Source organism: Aotus nancymaae, unplaced genomic scaffold (genome assembly GCF_030222135.1).
Source record: "Aotus nancymaae isolate 86718 unplaced genomic scaffold, 86718_ANA_hifiasm-v0.15.2.pri h1tg000089l, whole genome shotgun sequence".
In the NCBI taxonomy this organism is placed as follows: domain Eukaryota; kingdom Metazoa; phylum Chordata; class Mammalia; order Primates; family Aotidae; genus Aotus; species Aotus nancymaae.
Window position 1 is genome coordinate 26460033 of NW_026988504.1, and position 20958 is coordinate 26480990.

Below are 20958 nucleotides of genomic sequence, written 5' to 3' on the forward strand. Positions count from 1 at the left end.
GGCCTTGTTAAAACTCAGATTGCTGGACTTTGCTCCCAGAGCTTCTGATTCACTTGGCCTGGGAATATGCGTTTCTAACAGGTTCCCAGGTGATCCTGACCCCTTTGCTGTTCTTGAGAACCACTGTCTTAGAGAATCCCAGTTCACTGTGAGGACCTGATTGGTTCCTTTTTTTTTTTTTTCTGTTTCACTCTGTTGCCCAGGCTGGAGTGCAGTGGCCTGATCTCGGCTCACTACAACCTCCACCTCCAGGGTTCAAGGGATTCTCATGCCTCAGCCTCCCAATTCTTAGCTGGGATTACAGGCGACCACCACCATGCTTGGCTAATATTTTTGTATTTTTAGTAGAGACAGGGTTTCACCATGTTGGCCAGGCTGGTCTCAAATGCCTGACCTCAAATGATCTGCCCACCTTGGCCTCCCAAAGTGCTGAGATGACATGGCTCCAATTTTTTTTTTTTAAACGGAGTTTCGCTCGTTACCCAGGCTGGAGTGCAATGGCGTGATCTCGGCTCACCGCAACCTCCGCCTCCTGGGTTCAGGCAATTCTCCTGCTTCAGCCTCCTGAGTAGCTGGGATTACAGGCACGCGCCACCATGCCCAGCTAATTTTTTGTATTTTTAGTAGCGACGCGGTTTCACCATGTTGACCAGGATGGTCTCGATCTCTTGACCTCGTGATCCACCCTCCTCGGCCTCCCAAAGTGCTGGGATTACAGGCTTGAGCCACCGCGTCCAGCCCGGACATGGTTCCAATTTTATGTAGTTTAGGTGGAAGGAACGGGTGAGGACTGTGAGAACCTGCTCAGCTCTCCACCCTAAGGGGTACACAGATCTTAGAAAGAGAGGGCAAGGGCAAGTGTAAGTCGGTCTCAAACTGATTATCCATTCTGTCTCTTTTAAAATAGTCCATTGATTCCACCCTTATTGAAAGTCACTTCCCCAAAACATGTTTTGCAGCAGCAACAGGAGCACTAGGAATTTCCTGTGACTAGGCAGCGCCAGTGCCGGGAGGGGTGGAGGCACTGCTGAGGGAGCGCCTTCCCTTGGCTCGGGCAGGGCCACGTGCCCCACCCCCTCGCTCGCACATGTCTCCACCGCCACCGCCGCAGCAGCCGGGCTGTTTATGAGCGAGTTGTTGTGGTAGAAATGGAGCAGGCTGCACATGCTCAGGCCATGTGACCCGGCAGCCCGCGTGAGCCTCGAGCCGGCACAAACACACTGGGCCCCTTCCTCCATGGGCCAGAAAAACAGGCTGCGAGATGAGGAAGGAGGGAAAGGGCTCGGGGCTCCCTTCTTGTCTCCTCGCGCTTTATCCTGCTTCTGTCTCCTTTTGTCTCTCCTGAGCCACCAGCGGAGCAAACACCCAGGAAGGAAACATGGTCTCCCCAGGCAGCCCCTTAGTGTTTACACAACCGGGAACCCTAAGCCTCAAAAGAACAAAGGACCTTCACAAGCCAAGAACACAGAAGGGCCCACCCCAGCCCTCATAGTGATGTGTTGATGTCAGCCCAGAGCCAAGACTTGGCTTCCCTGTAGCCTGGGCTCCCCCAATCAGACTACCCTGTCCCTTCTTTCTAGGAAGGAGGATGCCACACACACACACAGCAAGTGCCCACTCCAGGATTAGAACAAGGACAATTCAGAGATTTGTGTGTTTGGGGACATGAAACAAAGGTTCTGCAGCAATGGTCTCTAAGGTTAGTGGACAGGAAAGGGAAAGTCCTTCTGCTACTTGGGGATGGGGAAGAGCTGAGGGCTGGAGGAAACCTATAAGGGCTTTCCCACTAACCCCTGTGCAGCTGGAGAACAAACGTGGGTGCAAAAGGCATATTCGGCCTCCATCCCTCATTGAAGTGCCCCATTCCATCTGCCTGGCCCTCTAAATCCCATGGGTCCTTCTCTGGGCACTCTAACCACAGACCCCCCACTTCTGGCCCGCTGCTCCTGCCCCCTACTCGTGACCCCATTTCTAAGCTGTGATGCCTCTTGCTGGGATATGAGGCTCTGCTGGAGTCAGGGGGACAGTAGGTTAGCAGGAACAAGCAAATGAAATGAGCACGACCCACATTTCCTCATCGCACCAAAACTTCGCAGATCCTGCATTGCAGAGCTAGCGCTTTTTTTTTTTTTTTTTAATCTCCGCTGGGCCCCTACACACGTCTGCATTTTTGCAACCAGCACAGATTTTTTTTCCAGGGTGCAAACTGCGCATTCTAATGAGCCAAAGCTCCTTCCTGCGGCATTGAAAATCTCTTTGGCAAATTGCTTCTTCCCCGATCACCCTCCCCTCAATTTAGAAGAGGGGGAGGGATCCCAAATTTGTGAAGTCGAATCCTCTCTCTCTCCTTCTCCTGCCCCCCTCCCCCAAGATACCGCAGTCTTTCCAGCCCAACTAACAGCTGCAGACCAGGGGAGAGAAGTGGGAGGAGGGAAAGTGAGGCTTGTTCCTTCTTTCCACTCAGGCTGAGCTGGTGGGGCGGGGGTTGCTTTTTTCCTTGGGCAGCCCATTGCAACCCCCCTTTTCTCCCCATCCCAGCCAGTGTTTATATAAGCCTCCCAGAAGCTACACAAGGCCCCTAATGCCTGCCCAGGCCGCAGCTCCTCCGAGGTCCATCCTGCTCACGAGGACTGTCATGAGCCTCTGGCCTCCCCAGGCAGCTGCATGGCGATCTGCAGAGGCCCAAAGAATGGAGAGACACTGGATAAGGAGAGGGTTTGAGATGGAGGCAGACGTGGAAAACCCCCTCTCCTTTGACCCGCCCTCCCCCCATTCTCCCTGCATCTGAGTTCTACAGAGGCTCAAGGGCAGCCAATGGGCAGGTGCAGGGGCCTGGAAGATGATACCACTGTGGCTCCAGCAGCATGGCAAAGATCGGACAGGAGGCCTTGGCATAGCATGTACTGGATGCCAGAAAAAGGGTCATCTGGGGCTTAGTCTCCATTGTCAAGGACAATCCATGCCGCCTCCAGGATCCTGTGATGTGGGTGGGATCCTGGGCTCTGAGAGGGGGACCTTCCTTCAGGTTCTCCAAAGCATCTGCTTAAGAATCGTTGGCCCAGGACAGTGGCTTTCGGAAGGGCTGGTTTTAGAGGTGCACATTGCTCAAGCAGGTAAATGGGGAAGTGGGACGCTGTTTCCTTAAGGCTTTGGACACAACTTTTGTCGGTCCTTGGTGGCCTTCCACACTCTCTCTCAACCAATCTTTTTTTTTTTTTTTCTTTTTTGAGACGGAGTTTCACTCTTGTTACCCAGGCTTGAGTGCAATGGCACAATCTCGGCTCACCGTAACCTCCACTTCCCCGGTTCAAGTGATTCTCCTGCCTCAGCCTCCTGAGTAGCTGGGATTACGGGCATGAACCACCAAGCCTGGCTAATTTTGTATTTAGAGACAGGGTTTCTCCATGTTGGTCAGGTTAGTCTTGAACTCCCAACCTCAGGTGATCCGCCCGCCTCGGCCTCTCAAAGTGCTGGAATTACAGGTGTGAGCCACCCAGCCTGGCCAATCTTCTTAATACAGCCCCTGTAAGGAAGCACCATGGGACTTTAAAGGGCCCTCACCTACCTGCCCCACTCTCCTCACCACCAGCAGCAGACGGCAGAGTCAGAGGGTTTGGGTAGATAAGAGTTTTCAGATGCCTACTTCTGCTAGTCACCTCTATAGCAGTCCGTGGTTTGTGCACCTTGTTCCTGCCCCTTCTACTTTTAGAACCAGATGAGGGAAATGTAGGATGGGGAGTGGGAAGAGTTTAGGGGAAGAGGAAATGTGGCTGGGGTTAAAGGAGAGATTGTGGAAGGCTGAGGTACTCCCCGGGACAGGAACAAGGGGTGCTTCGGGCTTCTGTTCTTGGTGATACATCCCACTTCCGAGCATCACCATTGCTTGGGAAACACCAGGATCAGTTTGCTGCTCAGACGTTCCCTGAAGGCAGCGGTACTCACTCTCTCTCTAGGAGGGGCAGTCTTGCTAGTAGAATTTCATCTTCAGGCCTGGGGTTGACCCTCCAGCATTGCCATTTCTTTTTTTTTATTTTTTTGAGACAGAGTCTTGCTCTGTCACCCAGGCTGGAGTGCACTGGTGCGATCTTGGCTCACTGCAGCCCCCGCTTCCCAGGTTAAAGCGATTCTCCTGCCTCAGCTTCCTGAGTAGCTGGGACTACAGGCGTGTGCCACCACGCCCAGCTAATTTTTATATTTTTAGTAGAGACAGGGTTTCACCATATTAACCAGGTTGGTCTGGAATTCCTGACCTCGTGATCCGCCTGCCTCAGTCTCTCAAAGTGCTGGGATTACAGGCGTGAGCCACTGCGAGGCCACATTGCCATTTTCATAGTGACATTGACAGTGGTAGTTCCAAGAGGTAGCCAGAGGAGGGCTTTAGCCCCTCCAGTAATCTCCATCAGTGCCATCATTCTTTGATGTGACATCTTCTCAGTCTTAAGTGCTATGCAAATACAGCTTCAAGACTAAACACTAGACTCTCTGGCACCCTGGACAAGTTAATAAACTTCTCTACGTCTCAGTTTCCCCATCTCTAAAATAAGAACGATACCTACAGCACAGGGTTGTTGCGAATATTAAATGAAATAATGTGTATAAAGCACTTTGCACAGTGCCTGGCATACGGTTGCTACTTAATACATATTTATGGCTTCCTTTCCTTGGAAAAAGCAGTAGTGAGGCAAAGATAGAATCTGAGGCAAAACACATCCATGGAACCCAGCCCTGGCTCATGCCTTGCCCTTTCTTTCTCCATTCCCCTCCCCCGCCCAAAAGCAAGTTAGCTCGGACATTGTCCTTCCTGCGGCATGTTCTTGAAGTTCTCCCCAACACATCGAGGCTTTGGGTGGGGTAGGGAAAGAGAGCTGCTTTTTAGAGACAAGCAAAAGGATTTAGGAGGACAGGGTGTGAGTCTCTCCCAGGCACATGGCTAGTTCCCTGACTCAGGGGCATCCCTAGCATTTCTATACCGGGGTTGCAGGGTTGCATCACCTGGGCAGACAGGTTTCTACTCTGGGCAATGGTTCCTTGGTGAGAAAGGAGGGGGTTGAGAAGGGACCTACAGAAGCCTGACCTGTTTCCAGCAAGGACCCACCCGCAGTCAGTCAGTCAGTCAGTCAAACAGTCGCCCAAGATATAGGCCACCCAGAATTTGCAGAGGGTGTTGCCCTGTTACCCAGAACCACCTACTGACAGGGAGAAAAGATCTCAGATCAAACACGCACACCCACACACACAGCATTCACACCCACACACAAACATGCAGTCTCATTCACCGTCATACAGTCACACACACACATGCACACATACATAATTCTGACCAGAGCTTAATGTTCTCAATACCTTTCCTTCCTCTCCTCTGTGTCTGCTGTCCTCTGTAGTCCAAGGAAATCAGGGAAAATTAAAGACATATTTGGAAACACACCGGCAGGATCCAACACTGCCCCTAATGGGAAGCTTCGTCCCCAGAATCCCAGACTCAGGAATCCATGTGGAAGTGTGTGCAGAACCAGGGTAGTGCCTTGCTGTAGCAGGTTGTGAATATGTATCTATTTTACCTGGATCCTATCTGAGTACCATTTATAAAGAGTTCAGTCCTCTCTTGAGCTGAATTGGGCTATCGGAGAAATGGTGTGTTTGTGTGTGTCTGTGTGTGTGTGTGTGTGTGTGAAGTGAACAGCAGGCTGGGTGTGGTGGCTCATGCCTGTAACCCCAGCACTTTGGGAGGCTGAGGTGGGTGGATCACCTGCAGTCAGGAGTTCAAGACCAACCTGATCAATATGGCGAAACCCTGTCTCCACTAAAAATACAAAAAAATTAGTCAGGAGTTGTGGCATGCGCCTGTAATCCCAGCAACTTGGGAGGCTGAGACAGGAGAATGGCTTGAACCCAGAAGGCGGAGGTTGCAGTGAGTCGAGATCGCGCCACTGCACTCCAGCCTGGGCAACAAAGCAAGACTCTGTCAAATAAATAAATAAATAAATAAATAAATAAATGAAGTGAACAGCAAGGTCCAGCTGGAGGGGAGGGGAGGAAGGTTGTGCTGAGATGCACCTGTTGTCTTAAGGTCAAGGTTGAGGTCAAAGAGAAGCCAAGATTCTTCTTGCTGGCTTTGGGTCTGATAGTTCCTGCCTTTCTCCCAGCAGCTGCTGACAGAGAAAGGAGCAGGGTACACAGACTGCCTAGAAGCTTCTGGAGCCAAAGGAGAACCTGCCTTTTCATTCTGTACCCCTCTCACCAGCTGAGAAGAAAGACCCCCAAATTACTTCTTTGTCAGAGAAAAGGAGGGGTCCTATAAAAAGTGCAGAGGCACTCCAGCCTGGACAACAAGAGCAAAACTCCGTCTCAAAAAAACAAAAAAAGAAGTGCAGAGGAAGGAAGGAGCGGGGGAGTAAGGTAACCCCTCTCCTGTGCCCTCTCCCTCCCAGCCTCTGCCTTCATACTGCACACAGACTGCAGAACAACCCAGCTTTTTGCCAAGAGTAGGGTCAGACTGACTGAATTTCAGCTCTTTACCTCCTCTCCCTCTTCCTTCTCACTGGTTGCAGCGGGGAAGGAGTCTTGACCCGGCCCCACCTCCTAGGGGAACAAACACCCAGCAAGTAACAAGGGGTAGGCAGGACCACCACAGCAGCAAATAGAGCTGTGCGCGTTGAGGACGACCCAGGGCAAGTAAGGGGAGGGTGCTAGTGGTGGTGCTGGTCTGTGGGGAGCTAGATGCATGCCGGGGGTCCTGATTTTGAGTCCAGCCCTGACAGACGCCTGGGCTCTGGCCCTGGCTTTGATGGAGTTAAGTCACAGAGAGCAGGCAAGTGCAGGACATGGCAACTCACCTCTTAGCTTTCCCTCCGGAGCACAGAGGGCGGAGGGAGAGTGGGTGGAAGCTGAAACCAAGTTTTCCTGAAAAGCCTCTTTCCTTGTTTGTTTTAGCCCCTCCCAGTCCCTCCTACGCTCTGCTGCAGCTTCCTAACTCTGAGCCAAAGGGCGAGAGAAGAGCCCACTGCCCTCTCTCTCCCACTTTTCTTGGGTACAGGGGAATAAAGCTAAAGCCTAGCCTGTTCTGGGAAGCTCATCTTCCACAGGGAGTCAGAGGCTGAGTGGTCAAGCTCCTGTAGTCAACCTCACTGTCCTCACTACCCAGTTTACTCCTGTGCCCATATTCTTTTTTTTTTTTTTTTTAGACAAGAGTTTTGCCCTTGTTGCCCAGGCTGGAGTGCATTGGCACAATCTCAGCTCACTGTAATCCCTGCCTCCCCGATTCAAGTGATTCTTCTGCCTCGGCCTCCTGAGTAGCTAGGAATACAGGCGTGTGCCACCAAGCCCAGGTAATTTGTATTTTTAGTAGAGACGGTATTTCTCCATGTTGGTCAGTCTGGTCCCAACCTCAGGTGATCTGCCTGCCTTGGCGTCCCAAAGTGCTGGGATTACAGGCATGAGCCACCACACCCAGCTTTTTTTTTTTTTTTTTATATGGAGTCTCACTGTGTTGCCCAGGCTGGAGTGCAGTGGCAGCGATCTTGACTCACTGCAACTTCTCCCTCCCAGGTTCAAGCGATTCTCCTGCCTCAGCTTCCTGAGTAGCTGGGACTACAGGCGTGCACCACCACACCCAGCTAATTTTTTTTGTATTTTTAGTAGAGAGGGAGGTTTCATCATGTTGGCCAGGCTGGTCTCGAACTCTTAACCTCAGGTGATCTGCCCCCTTCAGCCTTGCAAAATGCCGGGATTACAGGTGTAAGTCACCATGCCTGGCCTCTCATATTCTGTTTCTCTACCTTTTTGGTGGATTTCATGTTTCCCAGGCATCCATCAGTACCATCGCAGGAGCTGCTTGTGGAGAACAGCTTCCTATTTGAAGAAAACCCTCCCTAGGAGCACTGGGACTGGGAAGGAATTAGCAGGAGCAGCAGGTGGCTCAGGCTGCCTCTCCCTTGACTGCTTGAAGAAGCTTCCATCCCCCCCATGCCCCAAGCCCCAAGCTCTCTAACATGATAGACATCCCCTACTTGAGATCTGTTATTACTCATGGGACAGTTGCTGCTCTGAAGGGAAATGCTGGCTGATTCTTTTTTTTTTTTTTTTTGAGATGGAGTCTCACTCTGTGCCACAGGCTGGGCAATAGCGCGATCTTGGCTCACTGCAACCTTCATCTCCTGAGTTCTAGTGATTCTCCTGCCTCAACCTCCCCAGTAGCTGGGATTACAGGCGCCTGCCACCATGTCTGGCTAATTTTTGTATTTTTAGTAGAGATGGGAGTTCGTCATGTTGATCAGGCTGGTCTGGATCTCTTGAGCTTAGGTGATCCACCTGCCTCAGCCTCCCAAAGTGCTGGGATTACAGGCGTGAGCCACCAAGCCCGGCAATACTGGCTGTTTCTAACCCCCGTTCAGTGTTTCACTTCTTTATCTGCCCACCTCCCTATTCAGGGTGGGCAGATGAAACCAGCAAGGGACTTCTGACCTTGGGCCAGTCACTTCTCTTAAGTCTCATGTTCCCCACTCGTAAAAAGAGGGAGGCTTAAGATGATCCTCATGTTCTCCTCTGAGTAGTAATCTTCCGTGGAATTCAAATTCTACCCTCCAGCACCGAGGGGCGGGGGTGTCACTCTGCCCCCAGCCCCTACCTTATCTCTTTCCCATTACTTTAGGACCTCAAAGCACTTTCACTATTAAGTTCCCCCGTTGCCCTTTTTATTTCCCAAACAAAGGGAAATGACTCACCCCAAAGTCAACTGGAGTGGGTGGAGTGGTGTCATACAAGCAAACAGGGAGTCCCTACAGACATCCCTACCTCTGTGGCAACTCCTTCCCCTAGAGGTGTTCTCTCCAAGGGGAATAGAAGGGAAAGGGGGTCACATTTCCTTTCCTTCTCTGGACTTTGTCCCGAAGTAGACAGCAGCCTAAACTCCTGGCTCCAGGAAAATCTCCCTCCCTGGCTTCTCTCTCCCCAGTCACCAGTAACCTCAGGACGAGGTCAGTCCTGCAATCACGTGAAGCCCTCACGTTTGCAAGGTTTGCAGAAAGGGCCTCTTAGCTTTGATCTCCCAGACAGCAGCCAAGCTTGCCAGTCCCTCCCCAGAAATTCACATGCCCCTGCCATACAGGCTTTCTAAACACGCCACCCTGACTCTTCAGCGCACCCCACCCTACCCCACTCTCAGCTCCTCCCAGGTCCCGGCAAACGCTGTGCAAGGCAGAAAGGGGAAAGCACGCAGTCCGCCCACTTTGTCAGTGGACTGCAAATCCCGACAGTCTTGTCGCTGCGCAGGCGCACGGAGCTCAACGTGCCGGCTGTTGGAAAAGTGTGTCACTGGGGCACGAGGCGCTCCCTAGGATCACATGGTACCTGCTCCAGTGCCGCGTGCGGCCCGGGAACCCTGGGCTGCTGGCGCCTGCGCAGAGCCCTCTGTCCCAGGGAACGGCTCGGGCAAAAGGCGGCTGAGATTGGCAGAGTGAAATATTACTGCCGAGGGAACGTAGCAGGGCACACGTCTCGCCTCTTTGCGAATCGGTGCCCCGTTTCTCCCCATCACCTTACTTCCTGGTTGCAACCTCTCTCCCTCTGGGACTTTTGCACCGGGAGCTCCAGATTCGCTACCCCGCAGCGCTGCGGAGCCGCCAGGCAGAGGCACCCCGTGCACTGCAGAGACCTGACCCTCCTTGCTACCTTCTAGCCAGAACTACTGCAGGCTGATTCCCCCTACACACTCTCTCTGCTCTTCCCATGCAAAGCAGAACTCCGTTGCCTCAACGTCCAACCCTTCTGCAGGGCTGCAGTCCGGCCATCCCAAGACCTTGCTGCAGGGTGCTTCGGATCCTGATCTTGAGTCGCGGTATCGGCTCTCCGCCCTTAGCCAGTGCCCAGCGGGCAACAGCGGCGATCGCAACCTCTAGTTTGACTCAAGGTCCAGTTTGAATGACCGCTCTCAGCTGGTGAAGACATGACGACCCTGGACTCCAACAACAACACAGGTACTGAGATTCCTTTACTATCCATCTTCTTTTCTCTGTCACTGCCTCCCCATCTGCATCTACGCCTTATAACAAGAGGAACTTTATGAGGGACCCGGGACTCCCTCGGCCCAGAGATTTGCTAACATGCTGCAGGGCTTTAGTGTGGGATTTCCAGAGCGGGTTGTTCGGGCTGGGAATGCTCCCAGAAACGCCCCATCACCACCCCTCAGAGTCCCAAAGCTCCCTTGAGCCTCGAATCCCGTGGCGGGAGGAAATGGAGAAGGGGTACGGTGGTGAAGCGAAGACTTCAGGGAGACTGGGAGCTTTGAGACAGTGCCCCGAAATGGCACCATCTGTCCACTGCCTGCAGCTGTGGTATGCCTGGCCTCAGAAAACGGACCCCCTTCCCTCTTGTCTTCCCCTTCCTCTAGTTCCTGCAGGCGCGAGGGAATCTGAGAAGCAGTGGCGCGATCGGGGCTCAAGGAAGGTGGGGCTAGGGGAATCGGTCGTATCTCACTGGGGAATCCTCAGTGACAGGAGGGAGCGACACTTGAGGAGTCCGGAGCGTGGTGCCCAGCCCGAGGGAGGGTACCTACAGGGCCCCGGCCGCCGGGAGGGCTCACATGGCTCTAGAGCCGGGCCCACGTGCTGCGTTTGTTTTCATTCAGCAGAAGCCGTGGCCGCCACCCCATTGGTCGTTGCCTCCCGGCCTGGTTACATAATGAGCTCCGCCCCCCCGGTCGCCCCGGCAACGCGTGTTCCCTTCTCTCCTCCCCTAGGTTGTCCCGGCCCTGCTAGCTTTCGGGGTCCTGCCCAAGACCGGATCGCCGGGGAGGGGCGGGGAGGAGGCGGGGCTACTGCTCTCGATTGACGGGAAGCGGGGAGGGCGGGGCCTCCAGTTCCGGGGTTCCTCGTTGGGGAGCCACGTGCGAGAGGCACACGTGGAGCGGGGACGTGAGGCCGGCTGAGGGCCCAGCTCCCGCCCTGCCCCGCCCCGCCGAGATCTGGGTGAAGCTGGGCTGACTCACCGCCCCCGCCTGCCTCCTTTTCCGGTCCGCCTGCCCGGCCCGCTCCCCACCATGACCAAAACAGAGTAACAGGGAGCCATCCCTGACCTTTCATGGCCTTCTGCTTACACTCCCTAAGGAGACCTCACCCCAACCACCCTCATTCCTTTCCTCTTCACTCTATTTGCACCTACTTCACTGTACTGCATTTAGACTCAGCTTCCCCACATTCCAAATTCTCTGTTCCCCAAGCTTCTCTTTCTTTAGTTCTGCGAGCATTGTCTTCCCCTGACCTCCACCAAAAAAGCTGGGGCTCCCCAAAGCAGCTGCACCCCACAATCATAGCTGAAATGATACTGTCCTTTCTCTTCTCACAAAAAGGAAAACTGAGACCCAAAGAGGGGAGTTGATGTCCTCTAGGTCCCAAAACAAGTTGATAGTGATGGGTCTAGACCTAGCCTCTTTTGAGTGTGCCCCTCACTTCCACATTGGAAGCCTCTGCATGAAGGTCTCACTCCTTTTGGGGGATGGGTGAACTAGGTCAACTTCATTTACCACCAACTAATGATTCCATCCCCCACCTCAGCCCTGAAACTGTGGGAGCTGATGTGTTGTGCAACTATTTTCCAAGGAGCTGGGTTCACCCTGACCAACCTTGAGCTATTTTAGGGCCGCCCTGCCCAGTTTAGTGTGTGTCAGTGGGTGAGCAAGACATGTGCCTCTGCAGACACAGTGGCATGGCGTGTGTCAGCTCACACGTGTCCTGGAATCCTCCCTTCTCCCACCCCGCCCATGGCAGGCCAATCTAGGTGCTTGGCAGAGGTGTGGCAGGCAGGTCACCTTTTTCTCCTGCTAATACCACGGGAGCACAGCCACCTGGTTGGCAATGAAACCAGAGGGTCAAAGTCTCTGAGTGGGTAGAGAGCCAAAGTCGTTGTTACCAGGCTGAGATCTGAAGGGGGAATTTTAGAGCCCTAGGCTGGACAACTTGTACTTCCACCTCCTGGAACTCGCACCGCTAAGTCCTTTCTGGACACAGAGATAGAGTCCACTGTGACTCACTCTCTTAGAGGCCAGGGGAACCAGGCTGGGCAGATTCCTTCCCTTCAGTTCCCTCAGAGAATATATCTCCCAGACTAGGGGGAATGTGACCGTCTTTCTTTTGTAAGACCTCCACTCTCTTTACTGTTGACTAGATATCCCTCCATGGTCCATAGTCTCATCCCTGGATGAGATCTTAGTGTTAAAATCAGCAGCTGGGATTTTGTTTTTGTTTTTGGAGGACTGGGCACTATGAATGGTGCTCAGCTGCTCATCCCATCCCCCGATCTTCCACTGACAACTAAGTCATTAGCTGCAGTCGATATTCCCAAGGAAGGCATATAGGGAAGTTGGGCACATATGGGAAATGCCACAGGGGTCAAGCCTCACACTCAAAGCAGGAGCTGCACGTGTCCTGCAAAGGGTCATGGGTGTTGCTTGGCGGTGCTGTGTCTACTGTGTGTTGGGGAATTGCTTATTAACTTCAAGATTAGGGGTTCCACGTGGTAAACTGAGTGGCCAGCAGTTTTGGGGAGACAGTGGGGATGAGCCCAGTGGCACCCTAGGTCCGGAGACATGGCAGCTGACACCCCCTTTCCTTTTGTTCTCCCTCCAGGTGGCGTCATCAGCTACATCGGCTCCAGTGGCTCCTCCCCGAGCCGAACCAGCCCTGAATCCCTCTATAGTGACAACTCCAATGGCAGCTTCCAGCCCCTGACCCAAGGCTGCCCCACCTACTTCCCACCGTCCCCCACTGGCTCCCTCACCCAGGACCCAGCTCGCTCCTTTGGGAGCATTCCACCCAGCCTGAGTGATGAGGGCTCCCCTTCTTCCTCATCTTGCTCGTCATCCTCCTCCTCCTCCTCCTTCTATAATGGGAGCCCCCCAGGGAGTCTACAAGTGGCCATGGAGGACAGCAGCCGAGTGTCCCCCAGCAAGAGCACCAGCAGCATCACCAGTGAGTACCTTTCCAGCTGACTCGGAAGGGAAGCAGGCCCAGGTAGATTGGGAATGGGTTTTCCCGTGACGCAGGTCTCACCAGGGCCTACTCTGGCTTCAGGGATTTCTCCTAGAGTAGCACCAGCCCCTCTTCAGCCCAGTCTAGTCACTCCAGTGCCCCTTGACTCCAGAGTTCCTCCTTAGCTTTTCCCTCTTGGGATCTCCCGCCCAGAAAGCCTCCATACCTCTGGCCACTCAGCCTGGCCTCTCCTGCTCACCTGCTGCCCGTCTCTTCCACAGAGCTGAATGGCATGGTGCTACTGTGTAAAGTATGTGGGGATGTTGCCTCGGGCTTCCACTATGGTGTGCATGCCTGTGAAGGCTGCAAGGTGAGACGGGCTGGGGGTAAGGGCAGGGGCAGGTGGCCCCCTCCCCCTGGACACAGAGGTGCAGCCATGATGGAGGTGGTCACTAACCGCCCCTGCCCTCCAGGGCTTTTTCCGTCGGAGCATCCAGCAGAACATCCAGTACAAGAGGTGTCTGAAGAATGAGAATTGCTCCATCGTCCGCATCAATCGCAACCGCTGCCAGCAGTGTCGCTTCAAGAAGTGTCTCTCCGTGGGCATGTCTCGAGACGGTGAGGCAGCATCCCCACATCATCCCGCTTCCTTCCGCCCAAAGTTTCTGAATTAATCCCTCCCTTTTAAAAAGTCCCAAATGGAGACACATCATACTATGAATCTTATTTGCACAGGGCATGTCCATCCTTCATCTGCTTGGGTCAACATAAACTTCTATCCCGTTGGTCCCTCGGGTCACCTCCTACCAGCAGTCCCTCCTTGGGAAACCCCCTTGTTGGGTGCGGTCTTGCTGGTTTTAGTTTTGATGTGAAGCCCCGAGCCTTCAGGGCCTTGCCCTTTCGGGAGGAAGGAAAGACGAGAAACACGTGAGTGTGGTTGAGAACTTCCTGACACTGTTATCCTGTCGCAGCTGTGCGTTTTGGGCGCATCCCCAAACGAGAGAAGCAGCGGATGCTTGCTGAGATGCAGAGTGCCATGAACCTAGCAAACAACCAGTTGAGCAGCCAGTGCCCGCTGGAGACTTCACCCACCCAGCACCCCACCGCAGGCCCCATGGGCCCCTCGCCACCCCCCGCTCCGGTCCCCTCACCCCTGGTGGGCTTCTCTCAGTTCCCACAACAGCTGACGCCTCCCAGATCCCCCAGCCCTGAGCCCACAGTGGAGGATGTGATATCCCAGGTGGCCCGGGCCCATCGAGAGATCTTCACCTATGCCCACGACAAGTTGGGTAGCTCTCCTGGCAACTTCAATGCCAACCATGCATCAGGTAGCTCTCCAGCCACCACCCCACATCGCTGGGAAAGTCAAGGCTGCCCACCTGCCCCTAATGACAATAACACCTTGGCCGCCCAGCGTCATAATGAGGCCCTAAATGGTCTACGACAGGCCCCCTCCTCCTACCCTCCCACCTGGCCTCCTGGCCCTGCACACCACAGCTGCCACCAGTCCAACAGCAACGGGCACCGTCTATGCCCCACCCACGTGTATGCAGCCCCAGAAGGCAAGGCACCTGCCAACAATCCTCGGCAGGGCAACTCCAAGAATGTTCTTCTGGTAAGAGCATGGGGGCGGGTGGGTGCATTAAGAAGGTCGGGAGGACCTGGCAGTATGGACTTAGCATAGGGCAGCTGGGTGTTCCTGGAGGCTGAGTGTGGGGATTTCCTCTTCCGAGGAGAGAATGTCTTGTCTTGCATGGGCTCTGCCTGGGAACCCCTGATCTCTACCTGGCACCTGATTGCTACTTTATCTGAAAGACCCATTCTCCAGGGCCACAGCCCCTAGCCCAGGCAGAATCTGGGGTCCAGCTCGGCTTGGGGAGTCCATCTGACCCAGCCTGGCTGACACTCCCTTCCCTCAATCCCTTCCTCCCCCAGGCATGTCCCATGAACATGTACCCACATGGACGCAGTGGGCGAACGGTACAGGAGATCTGGGAGGATTTCTCCATGAGCTTCACGCCTGCTGTACGGGAGGTGGTAGAGTTTGCCAAGCACATCCCCGGCTTCCGTGACCTTTCTCAGCACGACCAAGTCACTCTGCTTAAGGCTGGCACCTTCGAGGTGAGTGACTGTTTATGCTTCCTGCTTTTGTTTGTTCGTTTTGAGATGGAGTTTGGCTCTTGTCACCCAGGCTGAGTGCAATAGTGCAATCTCCACTCACTGCAACCTCTACCTCCTGGGTTCAAGTGATTCTCCTGCCTTAGCCTTCCGAGGAGCTGGGATTACAGGTGCCCGCCACTGCGCCTGGCTAATTTTTGTCTTTTTAGTAGAGACAGGGTTTCACCATGTTGGCCAGGCTGGACTTGAACTTCTGACCCTGTGATCCACCCACCCTGCCCTCCCAAAGTGCTGGGATTACAGGCGTGAGCCACTGTGCCTGGCCATTTCCTGCTTTTGACCTTGGGAAGGATCCAGCAGAAAGCCTTAGTGTCTGGGGTGGGCTGGACCTCTGAAAGGTTTTGGAACCCAGTATCTTTGTCCTTATAGCCTCTGATTGGTGGAAGGGGCTGAGCTGCTGCTGCTGCTGCTGCCTCTGGATGGCTGGGACTTCTGTCATCTCAGCTGGAATTTAATCACAACCCATTACACTGAAGCACCCTCTCTAGACAAGAACAGATTAACGTTGGTGAATGCCTTGCCCAAGGTCACAGGTAGTGACAAAGTTGACACTCAGATTCAGGCTGATTAGATCCCAAAGCCATCCTTCCACATGGGCTCCCTCATTGCCCATTCAGAAACAAGCCCCACTCTACTGAGAAATGGAAGGCAGCACCACTAAACCCTCTGGCGAACTACAGGGGCGATTTGGCCAGTGCTCCTCCCACTCCACCCAGGATGACTGTTCCTGCCACCCCCCAGGTGCTGATGGTGCGCTTTGCATCATTGTTCAACGTGAAGGACCAGACAGTGATGTTCCTAAGCCGCACCACCTACAGCCTGCAGGAGCTCGGTGCCATGGGCATGGGAGACCTGCTCAACGCCATGTTTGACTTCAGTGAGAAGCTCAACTCCCTGGCGCTTACCGAGGAGGAGCTGGGCCTCTTTACCGCGGTGGTGCTTGTCTCTGCAGGTAGGTCAAGCTCTCACCTGACCCGGGGGAGGAGGCAGACGCAGTTCAATTCAACACACCTTTTATGGAGTACCTACTCTATGCCAGGCCCTGCACCGGGCACTGGGGATACAGACATGATTCAGACACAGTCTAGCTTGGGAAACAGACTCATGCCCAACTAATTATAAAACAGTGAGATAAGTGTCACAGTAGAAGCATGAACCAAGGAAGCACAGACAACTATTTCTGCCTGGGGGAGCTGGGGAAGGAGGTGACACTTGAGTGGGGCCTCAAAGGACAAGTAAGATGTTGCCAGGCAGAGAAAGGGGGAAGGGCATCCCAGGCAGAGGGAACTACAGAGCAAAAAGCAAAGGAGCCGGGCCATGTTCAGCCTGTTCAGGAAGGGAAGGTGGTCTTACGGGATGGGAGGTGACCAGCCCTGCTGAGCCCACGCTCCCAGCATTCGGGCCCCTCCTGCTCTTGGGGCAGAGACCTGGGAGAAGGTGTGGCGCTCCTTCTCCTTCCCCATCGGCCCTCTGGGGGGCTTCAGGGAGAGGCTGCATTGCCTGCCAGGTCCTCGCAGACCTCCGGTTCCTCGTCAGAGGAGCTCGGGGAGTCCGCCTCACTGCTGTCGTCTTCCCCACAGACCGCTCGGGCATGGAGAATTCCGCTTCGGTGGAGCAGCTCCAGGAGACGCTGCTGCGGGCTCTTCGGGCTCTGGTGCTGAAGAACCGGCCCTTGGAGACTTCCCGCTTCACCAAGCTGCTGCTCAAGCTGCCGGACCTGCGGACCCTGAACAACATGCATTCCGAGAAGCTGCTGTCCTTCCGGGTGGACGCCCAGTGACCCGCCCGGCCGGCCTTCTGCCGCTGCCCCCTTGTACAGAATCGAACTCTGCACTTCTCTCTCCTTTACGAGACGAAAAGGAAAAGCAAACCAGAATCTTATTTATATTGTTATAAAATATTCCAAGACGAGCCTCTGGCCCCCTGAGCCTTCTTGTAAATACCTGCCTCCCTCCCCCATCACCGAACTTCCCCTCCTCCCCTATTTAAACCACTCTTTCTCCCCCACAGCCCTCCCTTGGCCCCCTGATTTGTTCTGTTCCTGTCTCAAATCCAATAGTTCACAGCTGAGCTGGCTTCTGTGGTGTGTGCTCGTTTGGGGGGTGGGGTGGAAATACTGCCAAGGCTGGGGGGGCCACCTCTCCATCTGGTCAGTTTGTGGGGTGGGTACTCTGCCAGCAGATGGGAGGATATAGGGAAACAGCACACAAGTCTAAGGGGGGTGCCCAAGGGGGTTATTTTCATCATATATTTATTACATAAATATATAGTAAAATAGACGAGCAACAATTACCATAAAAATATCTTTCTTTAAAATCCTGACCCAAAACACAACGGGGTGAAAAATCGCACATAACAGACATACTGATTGTCAACGTGGGGCGGGAGTAGGAGCCCCTCAAGTCACCCCTACCGGTCCCACCCCTCCCTGGGGAAGAGACCTACCTCCTTCCCTGTTTCTGGCCACAGCCCCCCTCCCTCCAGCCCAGCACCAGCTTCTCATACATTCAGTAGCGCCTCTGGGCAGTGTCCCCCTCCCCCCGCCCAGGAGTTTCCAGGGCAGGAGTTACTGTCCTCCTTATGGACGGTGTCTCTGTCACACGCCCTGCCCTCTCCCAGCCCTGCAGACCCGCCACCAGGAGAAGGGGTAGGGGCTCCTCCCCCACCCTCCCCAAGTCTGAGCAGGGAGGAGGCTGGATGAGGTATGTGTGTTATGAGTGATGGGAGGGGCAATACTGAGATGGAGAGGCAGGTGGTGGGGGCAGGGTAGTGGTCATGGCTCTGGCACCCCCTTGTCCTGGCCTGGCCCCCTCGTCCTATTCCCAGCAACCTGTCCTCCCACCGATACTACACCTGCTGCTCCACCCTGCCTGCCCTAGTGCCCGGGCCAGTACTGAGGGAGGCATGCTGAGCACCCACATCAAGGCCATCCCCCTCATTAGCACCAATGGCCCCCAGGAGAGGGCCCTGTCCCCCACTTCCACAGCAGGGACTGGGACAGCTGCCTCTCTAGAGCAGGTGCGTAGCACTCCTGAGTCGTCCTGGCTCCTCCCCTACCACATGTACTCACTCACACATTCACGCAGAGGAACGCACGCATACACCCCACATCATTGAGGGGGAGGGGAGGGGTCTGGGGAGGAGGGAATCACAGCTCATATGATTGGGGAGGGTGGGGGAGTCCCAAGTGCCTGTAAGAGGCCAAGGCTCTTCAAGGCCTTTTCTCCGCCGTGTCCATGGCTGAGAATGGGGATGGAGGGGTTGGGTTGGGGATGGAGGGATGGGGAAGACAGCAGACAGGTCAGGAATTCCACTGGGCCCCCAGGCGTGGGAGGAAGGTACAAGAGGCCTACCCATGGGACTGGAGTAATACAGGAATCAGCACTCCAGGAGAGAGAGAGAGAGAGAGGATAGAGACAAAGACAGCAGGGCAGTCCGGGCCCCAGCAAGGTGGGACAGGCACATGCACAGGTGACAGCGGGTGCTCCTCCAGGCCCTCCACCCCTTTTGGAACACCTGAATGATGGGGGAAGGACACTGCCCTGGCAGACAGCATAGCATTGCCTTCCCATGTGCGTGTGTGCACATGTATGTGTGTGTGTATGTGGGTGTGTGTGTAGGGGGCTGTGGCAGGCTGAGAGTCAGGGTGGGGTGGCAGGTTCCCCACTGCTTAAGACATTTTTGCCCCAATAGTGCAAAGCGCAGGAAGCCCTGGCACCCCTCCCCCACCCCCTGCCCCAATCCCCATGGCTTCCGGGGGCATCTATGTCCACCCATCCATCCCTGCCGACATGCAGCCCTGAGCCCAGCACCCTCTGGTCTGCTCTGTCCCACCCCGACCTCCTGCTCCCGTTGGAGGACCACCTCCTCTCTCCCTCTCTCCCCTGAGGAGTGGGTGGCAGCCACAGGGAGGGGGAGAAGGGGAGCTCACCCAAGTGCAGACCAACAGAGCACCCTCACCAGGAGGGTGGGAGGGGCTCAAGCCAAAGTCCCTGAATTAGAGAAAAGAAGAGGGGAACAGGTCCCAGGGCAGAGGGGCAGCTGGCCAAAAGAGCTTGAAAGAAAAAGGAGCACCAACCACCCCCTCCCCTGTGGCCCTAAGTATCACTTATCTAAACACCCTCATTTGGGTGCCTGCCTGCCCAGAGTTAGTGCAGTGAGTAGGAGCGGGGGGAGGAGGGCAGAGGTTAGAGAGAGCCCAGAAGACATGGGAAACAGGGAAACAGAGTGCCTAAGGGTGGGAAGCTCTAGGAGACGCTCACGCACAGCCCCCTGACCCCCCACCCCTCCCCCACCAATGCAGTAGCATCCGGTTTCTGGCTAATACTGCAGGATATGAGGAGGGTAGGAGCTGGAGCCACAGTTTTTCCTGGGTGGGTGCCAAGGTGTAGAAGGAGGGGGTGGACAGGGAGAGGCCCCTAGGGCTGGGCACTTAAAGGGGAGCTGTGTGGGCGGCAGGGCAGGCTGGTGAGGGGCCAGCTGGCATCCAGCGTGAGAGGTAGATGGAACTCAGCGGGCACGAGTGGCAGAAAGCAGAGGATGTACTGGGGTTGGGGGTGCCAAAGGGGCACAGAGGGCGGGGCTCGGCAAGGGGGTGGCCAGGACCCTGTTGTGTTAACTCACAGCTCTGATCGGCAGCCCTACCCTTGGGGCTCTGGTGTGGGGGCATTTCTGTCTGATGTTGGGGGAGGAGGGGCAGCTCTCAAAGTGCATGGGGTGGTAAGGGGGGGGTCCCTCCCCTCTGGTCAGCCTCAGTTAATAACTTAATATCATCTCTCTCTATCGCTCGCTCTCTCTTTTTTGTATTTTTCTCTCTGTCTAGTTTTTCTTCATTTGTCTTTTCCCCTTGCTTGGTTTTCAAAGTGCAGTTAGAATAACTATAAATTTTAACCTCCGGGGGAGGAGCCAAGCCAAGCCGTTCTTTGTACCCAGGCACCTGGGGAAGTAGGAAGGCCCTCAGCCTGGAGGGGAGACCTAGGCCAAGGAACTGGGTGGGGGCTCGCTCTTGTGTGTGTGTGTAGGGGGTGAGTTGAGGGCATCTTCCCTCAGCCCACTTCCTCCTTCCCCTACAGTCAAGATGGCTTGTCCCCTCTCAGCCCCCCTGCCCTTCCCCTACCTTCTGAGAGGACGGGGTCCTGGGAACTGCAGGATGCGGTCCCCAGCCTCCCACACTGTCCTTTCCATAGCAAGTTCATTTGTTTGCCCTGTCCCAGGGCTGGAGGTCTGAGGAGGGACCTGGGCAGTGCGGGTGTGTGTGTGGGAGCTGAATCTATCCAAGGACGAGAGGAAGGAGAGAAGGGGTGTGGGGGGTCTCCCTCAGCCCCCAGCTCTGCCCCTTCTCTCCAGGCTCCTCCCCACCAGCTCCGCACACCCTCTGGCCGCCTGAGGCTTTAGACTTCCTGATCCTCAAAGACCTCGAGGAAGAGTGGGGGAAAGAGTTCGGTGGGGCACTCGACTTTCATGTGGAGGAAGCGGCTGGCGTGGCAGGCCCCAATCATGCGGAGGTCAGTCACCTTCATCAGCAGCTTGGGCCAGAAGTGCGGAATGTTGTGTTTGCGGTGGTTGACGTAGTGCTCGAACGCCAGCAGGTACGCCTCCTGACTCTTCTCGATCTTGTCCACACACAGCAGGCCCGAGCGGTCTGTGGGGAAAGAGGGGCATGAGGGGCGAGGGGCCGGCCGAGGGCCTGGAGATGGGGAGGGTGAGGTATGGGGGGGCGGGAAGAAAGGACTAGAGGGGAGACAGAGGCAGAGAGGCTGGGGGAGGTGAAGGGAGACGCTCGCGAGGGGACGTGGGCAGGAAAAGCACAGGGTGGAGGCGG

The 20958-nt window shown here is 55.1% G+C and overlaps 2 protein-coding genes across 2 annotated transcripts in view; one reads left to right on the top strand and one right to left on the bottom strand.

Moving 5' to 3' along the window:
• Positions 1 to 9303: 9303 nt before the first annotated feature.
• On the top strand, positions 9304 to 17207 carry NR1D1 (nuclear receptor subfamily 1 group D member 1). Its single transcript, XM_012452008.3, has 8 exons — positions 9304 to 9971; positions 12618 to 12959; positions 13241 to 13329; positions 13433 to 13577; positions 13931 to 14574; positions 14895 to 15080; positions 15879 to 16089; positions 16718 to 17207. Exons 1-8 carry the CDS (start codon positions 9941 to 9943, stop codon positions 16915 to 16917), a joined length of 1848 nt encoding a protein of 615 aa, XP_012307431.1. The 5' UTR covers positions 9304 to 9940; the 3' UTR covers positions 16918 to 17207.
• Positions 17208 to 17371: 164 nt separating this feature from the next.
• The window catches only part of THRA (thyroid hormone receptor alpha), a 30648-nt gene continuing 27061 nt past the window's right edge, over positions 17372 to 20958 (bottom strand). Inside the window, exon 9 of the mRNA XM_012452009.3 lies at positions 17372 to 20778. Within this exon, the coding sequence (XP_012307432.1) occupies positions 20528 to 20778 (251 nt within the window). The 3' untranslated portion in view covers positions 17372 to 20527. The remainder of the gene's footprint in view (positions 20779 to 20958) is intronic.

Excerpts from the sequence above, each read along its gene's own strand:
- NR1D1 (XM_012452008.3), top strand. The coding sequence starts at position 9,941 with ATGACGACCCTGGACTCCAACAACAACACAG. Across the intron at positions 9,972-12,617 it reads GGACTCCAACAACAACACAG|GTGGCGTCATCAGCTACATC; the intron begins GTACTGAGATTC and ends TTCTCCCTCCAG. Across the intron at positions 15,081-15,878 it reads TTAAGGCTGGCACCTTCGAG|GTGCTGATGGTGCGCTTTGC; the intron begins GTGAGTGACTGT and ends GCCACCCCCCAG.